This window comes from Crocuta crocuta, unplaced genomic scaffold, assembly GCF_008692635.1.
Source record: "Crocuta crocuta isolate KB4526 unplaced genomic scaffold, BGI_CrCroc_1.0 scaffold74, whole genome shotgun sequence".
In the NCBI taxonomy this organism is placed as follows: domain Eukaryota; kingdom Metazoa; phylum Chordata; class Mammalia; order Carnivora; family Hyaenidae; genus Crocuta; species Crocuta crocuta.
The window spans coordinates 1,625-9,520 of record NW_027529629.1 but is presented as its reverse complement, the minus strand read 5'-3'; the positions used below and the strand labels follow the sequence as shown (position 1 = coordinate 9,520).

At 43.4% G+C, this 7,896-nt stretch overlaps 1 protein-coding gene across 1 annotated transcript in view; it reads left to right on the top strand.

Moving 5' to 3' along the window:
- The window catches only part of GIMAP6 (GTPase, IMAP family member 6), a 7,625-nt gene extending 5,906 nt beyond the window's left edge, over positions 1-1,719 (top strand). Inside the window, exon 3 of the mRNA XM_077762144.1 lies at positions 113-1,719. Coding sequence (XP_077618270.1) covers positions 113-888 — 776 coding nt within the window. The 3' untranslated portion in view covers positions 889-1,719. The remainder of the gene's footprint in view (positions 1-112) is intronic.
- The last annotated feature ends 6,177 nt before the right edge of the window (positions 1,720-7,896 follow it).

Here is a 7,896-nt window from a genome sequence, read left to right as displayed (position 1 = left end):
GTGCAGACTGGGGCCCCCTGTTCTCGCATCCCTGACGCTCTGCCGGGGTCAGGGAGCTCCCCGCCGCGCGGCTCTAACCCCAGCTCCCTCTGCTTTGTCTCGGCGCTTCCAGGTCTGGGGGAGGCCCCGCCGGGCCCCCGGAGACTGAGGCTCCTGCTGGTGGGGAAAACGGGCAGCGGGAAGAGCGCCACGGGGAACAGCATCCTGGGCAGGAAAGAGTTCGAGTCTAAACTCAGCGCTCACCCGGTGACCCGCGCCCTGCAGCGGGCCAGCCGCGGCTGGGCCGGCCGGGAGCTCGAGGTGATCGACACCCCAGACATCCTGTCCCCGCGGGGCTCGTCGGAGGCCGTGTGTGAGGCGGTCGCCTTCTCCGCCCCGGGGCCGCACGCGGTGTTGCTGGTGACGCAGCTGGGCCGCTTCACCGAGGAGGACCGGCAGGCGGTGCTGCGCCTCCAGGTGGCCTTCGGGGTGGACGTGCTGGCCCACACGGTGCTGGTGTTCACGCGCAAGGAGGATCTGGAAGGGGGCTCCCTGGAGAGGTACGTGCGGGACACCGACAACGAGCACCTGGCGCTGCTGGACCGGGTGTGCGCGCGGCGCCACTGCGCCTTCAACAACGCGGCGCGCGGCGCGGAGCAGGAGGCGCAGCTGCGCGAGCTCCTGGAGCAGATCGACGGCCTCCTGTGGGAGAACGAAGGCCGGCACTTCAGCAACCGCGCCTACCTCTACTCCCAGGGTCTGCGCGGAGGCGGCGAGGAAAGGCGGGTCCTCGGGGGGCGCGGCTCGGAGGAGGCGCCCGGCGCCGAGCCCGGGAGGGAGGGGCTGTGCCAGATCCAGAAGGAATCGGAGGAAGCTCACAGTCGTCTGCTGGGGAGGGCGCCCATTTGAGCCTCGGCTGGACCTCAGCCGCCGTGGCTAGCTACCCGCCCCTCGGTGCCCGGGGGTCCCTGGCCATCTCAGCCTCCTGATCGGCAGGTGCGTTCAGAGTGCCCCACTCGCACCGCGCCCTGGGGCCTTCATCACAACTTCTGGGGCGATGAACGGCTTCAACACTGCAGGGAGCAGCCTGCCTGGTAGAAGGGAGAACTCTGCGGTGAGCTGGCGTCTTTCTGGGGGGCTGTTTCTGCTCACAGGGTTCCGAAGAAGCCACCTAGGCTTGGAGAAGAGAGCAAGCAGGATGCGGTCTGGCTCTGGCCATCTAGCTGCATAAGGAGATGGATGGGCCTCAGGGGCACTTCAGCTTCTTTGAGGTGCTTCTGTGGAGTCTGACCAACTGATGGGGCGGAAGAGGAGCAGACCGGACTTCTGGGAGGGGTGGGAAGTGACCATGGGGGAGACAGTGCTGGACGGCGGCCAGAGACCAGAGGACACAGTGTCAGGTCCATTTGGACCTCGTCCAATGGTTAAGTCTCTACAACCAGATGCGCGCTGACGAGTCTCCCAGTGTGGCGGCCAGGACACCTGTCTTCCTCGGACGCAAAGGACCTCTACGAAAGTTTGAGCATTTCGTTTGCTTTAGAAGACTCAGAAAAGCGTCTCAGGGCCCAACAGAGACTTATTTGGGGTGCATACTTAAGTCTTTGTGTCAGAACCTTATTAGATATGCCATCCATTTCCCACTGAACTGAACTGAACTGAGGCACATTTATCATATAATACGTTTTCATATTCCCTAAGATCTACCTTTCTTCCTTTTTTATGAATAAAATATTGATTTGATTTCAGAGGCTTTGAGTATACTATGACAGCCTACGTGTTTATATTTCCTTTGTTAGTCTCAGACATTCATTCTCCAGGGTGAAACTAAAATCATTTGCATTTCCATTAGGAGATTAATTTCTTTAAGTGATCTTGTCTTAACTGTCAGCTTTGTCAATTTCATAACAGAAAATATAAGCATTGACCAAATGACAGCCCCACTGAGTCTAAATGCCAAGTCACTCAAAACACGTTATCCAGTAAAACTTGTTTAAAAAAAAAAAAAGAAAAGTAATAAAATATATAAAAATCCTAAAGGAATTGGTTTTAATTATATCAAATACAGTGGGATTTTTTTTCTCCTTTATGATTAAAAATCAGCAGCGATAAGTCCCAGAAGACTTCAGGAGGAGGATAGATATGACACTATGATCACTCTCTCAGCCTCAGACAACAAGGGAAGGCATGTGTGAGTATGTTCTGGAAACTCCACAGTCTGTGTAGCAATAAGAAAGAAAAATGATGTGGGTGGAGGTGGGGGTGGGCTGAGGACAGAGGGTTGTCTTGGCCACAGCTGTGGAAATCACCAACTTTAGAATTTGTGCCTTTCTAAAAACACCTCTCCACTAGAACAAAGCATGAAAAATGGGGATTTGGGCAACTAGAAGAGCTCAGTGCATACTAGGTTGTTTCCTCCCCTGGTGGGTCTGAGCTGCTGTTAAAAGTATCTGGGGATATTTCCAGCTCCCCACACTCCTGTAATAACACTGAAGAACTATGTAGACAATACAAAATAATAATTTTACAACAGTTGGTTGAAGGCACTGGGAAGTGACCAAATGTGGGCAGACACTGTAGGGAACTGTAATCCCCAAACAGTCCAGAGGAAATTTTTTTCTGGAAGCCTGAAAGAGCTGGTCATGGATGTCAGCAGTGATGCCAGCAAAGATGGAACCTGAGGTTCCAGTTCGCCAAGCATTCCATGACAATACTGAAAGGTCATGTTTCTGGAGTAAAAAACCACATCAGGACAAGGGATTTGCTCCAAAAGAAGACCAAGATCAAAGTAGTCTCTTGCTAGAGATGTCTAAAACCAAGTTTCCCAAAGTCAGAGGGATCTACCAGTAATTTATTTTTTAATGTTTTATTTATTTCTGAGAGAGAGAGAGACCAGGAAAAGGTCAGAGAGAGAGGGAGACACAGAATCTGAAGCAGGCTCCAGGCTCTCAGCTAACTGTCAGCACAGAGCCTGATGTGGGGCTCAAACCCACAAATCATGAGATCATGACCTGAGCCAAAGTCAGACGCTTAACCGACTGAGCCACCCAGGTGCCCCACTACCAGTAATTTAAACACTTGCTAAAACAAATCTCAATATTCTTCAGGAGATAGTAATATTAAGTCTCTACATTGTATTATCTATAATATCTTATAAATTATTAAAAATTATTGTCTTTTAACATAAGGATGGGAAGCAATAGAATTTCCCTCTACACATGTGTATCTAATCTCACAAATTTGTGTATATTCTGTTTTCACTATCCACTTGAAATATTTTCTATGTTCTTCGTGATAATTTTTTTCTCACCCATGGGTTATTTAGAAGTATGTGTTTGGTTTCCAAATATTTGAGTATTTTCTAGAAATTGCGGTGTTCAGTATGGTAGCCACTGGTCATATGTAGCTACTGAACATTTGGAATGTAGCTGGTGTACTGAAAAAAGGAAGTTTGAATTTTAATTTAGTTATAATTAGTTTTAATTTAAATTTAAAAGCTGAAGCAGTGTAAAATGTTTTACCATGAAACACAGCTTTGTTGTTTAGGTAGAAATAAATTTCCCTCGAATATTGGATTATATATTTTTGCTGTTTTGCAATGCAAGTGCGGGCCTTATGCATTGCTCCTAGTGTTGCACATAAACCCATCATTGAGCTATAGTCCTGCAATAGATTGATTCTGTTTGAATAATCTTTTTTCATTGATGCAATACTTTTGTTTAAATGCTGGATGTAGATAGTATGAGTTACAGCAATGCCTACCTACACTGTAGTTGGTAATTAAAACTAAATACTGATTATTTTATTCATAATATAATTCAATTCATTTTTGGTTTAAAAATCAATAGGGACAAATTTTTAACTTTAAAATGAATGCATAATACTGATACAGAATGAATGGAGATCGCCAGGGAAACAGTATCACAGGAATAGGGAGACAGAAAGAGACTGGACAAAAATATGTTACAAAATTCATGACGAGTAGCAATTGCACTTTGCCGCAGTACAACAAAGCCAGAAACAAGTGTTTAGAGATGTTTTCAGGATACGCATAGAAATTTTGATAAAACATTTCCTCTCAACTATCCAAAGCAAAATTGATAAAGCTAGTAACTAAGCCAGAAATAAATGCCCAACAAAGTGATTCTAAACAATTTTTAACAGAATCTGAAGTTTTTAACTTGGGACACGGTAAAGCAGCTTCGATTATTGCGCAGAAAAGAAAAACAGTTTTATTTGGAGAGATGGTTGAAGAAATTACTACTTTGGCTATGGTAACTTTTGTTGGAAAATTTTAAGAAAAGCCTAAGAACTTTAAAGTATCAAAAGATGAAAGACCTTCCGTTAAGGCACCAAACAGCTGCCTATTAGAAGACAAGACCTTTTTGAAGAACCTCCACACTGTTTTCCAGAGTGATCAGTTTGCAGTCCCACCTACAGATCAAGAGGGTTCCCCTTTCTCCACATCCTTGCCAGTATCTGTTGCTTCCTGACTTGTTAATTTTAGTCATTCTCGTAGGTATTAGATGGTATCTCATCATGGTTTTGATTTGTATTTCCCTGATGGTGAGTGATGCTGAGCACCTTTTCATGTGTCTATTATCCATCTGTGTTTCTTCTTTGGAAAAATATCTCTTCATGTCTTCTGACCATTTCTTTATCTTAAAACATTATCTTTATCTTATCTTTCTTTAAACATTAAAATAAGGCCAAAACCTCTTTGATCTCGGCCACAGCAACTTCTTCACACGTCTCTGGAAGCAAGGGGAAAAAAGCATAAATGAACTATTGGCACCTCATCAAGATAAAAAGCTACTGCATGGCAAAAGAAACAGTCAGCAAAACTGAAAGGCAACCAATAGAATGGGAGAAGATATTTGCAAATGACATCTCAGATAATGGGTCAGTATCCAAAATTTATAAAGAACTTACCAAACTGAATACCCACAAAATCAAATAATCCAGTGAAGAAATGGGCAAAAGACATGAACAGACACTTTTTAAAAGAAGACATCCAGATGGCTAACAGACATATGAAAAAAAAAAGCTCAGCATCATTCATCATCAGGAAATACAAATCAAAATCCCAATGAGATACCATCTCACACCAGTCACATTGGAAAAGTAACAACTCAGGCCCCAACCCCAGATGTTGGCAAGGATGTGGAGCAAAACGAACCCTTTGGCATTACTGATGGGAATGCAAACTGGTGCAGCCACTCTGGAAAAAAGTATGGAGGTTCCTCAAAAAATTAAAAATAAAACTACTCTATGACCCAGCAATTGCACTACTAAGTATTTACCCTAAGGATATAGGTGTGGTGTTTCAAAGAGGCAGATGCACCCCAATGTTTTAGCAGCTCTATCGACAATAGCCAAAGCATGGAAAGAGCTCAAATGTTCATCGATAGATGAATGGATAAAGAAGATGTGGTATATTGTTGCAGACTTTGAGACTGGAGTTCTCTCTTGCCCAGCGAGAGAGTGGATGCAGAATTGAATATAGAGAGGCTAATGTCCAGGATGAGACATGAGTCCTGAGTAAGGATCCTTGCTCTGTATTTATTAGGATCAGAAGGCTTACAAACATGCTGAACGTGCAGAAAGAGACAATAAAACACTAATCATTAACTTGTGTGTGAAAGAAAGGGGGTTTCAAAGGTATGCAGTGTTAGGGGTTTGGATCAATATAAAACAAAATCCTGGCGACGAGCATATGGCCGTTTACTGCAGGCACCAGGCACCGTGTCTGTTTATCTTAACTTTTCTACGGGCTAAGTCAGATAGAGCATGCTACCTCAGGATTAACAAGGCATTTTTCTCACTAATTAGCTCTGGGCGCTTTTGCCAGGTAGCAACTTTCCACTCTATATTTGGTTTACTTAATGATAAATCCTGGGGCTTTTGCCCACCTGTACCTGTTCTTGGACGCTTTCATCCTGCAGAAGTGGCTTCCACTCTATGGTTTGTTCTATGCTGAGCGCTTTCACCCTGTGGTGGCTTTCCACCTTAAACCTTATTAACCAACTGGTGCAAGCTCAGAGAATTCTTAAATTTATTCCCCATTGCATAGATAAATGGAATATTGCTTGGAATAAAGAAGAGTGAAATTTTTCCATTTGAAACAATGTGAATGGAACTAGAGTGTATTATGCTAAGTGAAATTAGTCAGAGAAAGACAAATATCATATGACTTCACTCCTATGTGGAAGATAAAAATAAGGGAAGGGAAGGAAAACACACAAACACACACACATTCCAAAAGACCTACAGTTTCCTGCTCTCTATTAAATCCAAACTTCACAGTAGCACTCTCAACAACAGCCAAAACATGGAAAGAGGTTAAGTGTTCATCAACTGACAAATGGATCAAGAAGACGTGGTTTATCTATACAATGGAATACTACATGGCAATGAGAAAGAATGACATCTGGCCATGTGTAGCAACATGGATGAAACTTGAGGGTGTTATACTGAGCGAAATAAGACAGGCAGAGAAGAACAGATACCATATGTTTGCACGTATAGGATTAGGAGGAACTAACAGAGGACCATGGGGGAGAAGAAGGGGAAAAATAGTGGGGGAGAAGGAGGGAGGCAAACCATGAGAGACTCTTGAATGTTGAGAACAAACTGAGAGCTGATGGGGGGGAGGGGAAGGGGAGTGATGGGCATGGAGGAGGGCACTTGTGGGGATGAGCACTGGGTGTTGTGTGGAAACCAACTTGACAATAAACTGTTAAAAATTTAGAAAGTAAAAAATTAATGCTACAAAAAAATGAGGAAGGGGAGAAAACATACAAGCCTCTTATATAGAGAAAACAAACTGAGGGCTGCTGGAGGGCTGTGAGTGGGGAGATGAGCTAAATGGATAAGGGGCATTAAGGAGGACACTTGTTGCGATGAGCACTGGGTGTTATACGTAGGGGATGAATCACTGGTTTCTACTCCTTAAATCATTATTGCACTATATGTTAACTAACTTGGATGTAAATGTAAACAAACAAACATTAAAAATAGAACTACCCTATGACCGAACAATTGCACTACCATGTATTAACCAAAGGGTACAAAAATACAGGGGGCACATGCTCCCTGATGCTTATAGCAGCACTATCAACAATAGCCAAACTATGGAAAAAGCCCAAATGTCCATCAACTGATGAATGCATAAAGAAGATGTGGTGTACATATACAATAGAATATTACTCAGCCATCAAAAAGAATGAAATTTTGCCTTTTCCAACAACGTGGATGGAGCTAGAGTGTATTATGCTAAGCTAAATAAGACAGTCAAAGAAAGACAAATACTATATGATTTCACTCATATGTAGGATTTAAGAAACAAAACAGATGAATACATGAGAAGGAAAAAAAGAGAGAGGGAAGCAAACCATAAAGACTTTAAAGAACAAACTGAGGGTTGATGGAGGGAGATGGATGGGGGATGTGCTAGATGGGTAATGGGTAATAAGGAGAGCACTTGTTGTGATGAGCACTGGGTGTTATATGTAAGTGAAGAATCACTAAATTTGATACCTGAAACCAATTTTACCATATATGTTAAATAACTAGAATTTAAATGAAAGCCTAAAAAAGACATCTTTAATAATATCAAATATTAATTGATATAAAAATATTTTTGCAGTTATTAAATCTGTCTTTTTCATTAGGCACACCTATGTCTTTTAAAGAATGACACATTGAACATTTTATTTTTTTACACTTATTTATTTGTTTCTTTGTATTATTTTTTTTACAAATAGTTTATTGTCAAGTTGGTTTCCATATAACACCCAGTGCTCACCCCCACAAGTGCCCTCCTCCATGCCCATCTCCCCCCTCCCCCACACACCCATCAGTCCTCAGTTTGTTCTCAGCATTCAAGAGTCTCTCATGGTTTGCCTCCCTCCCCCTCCC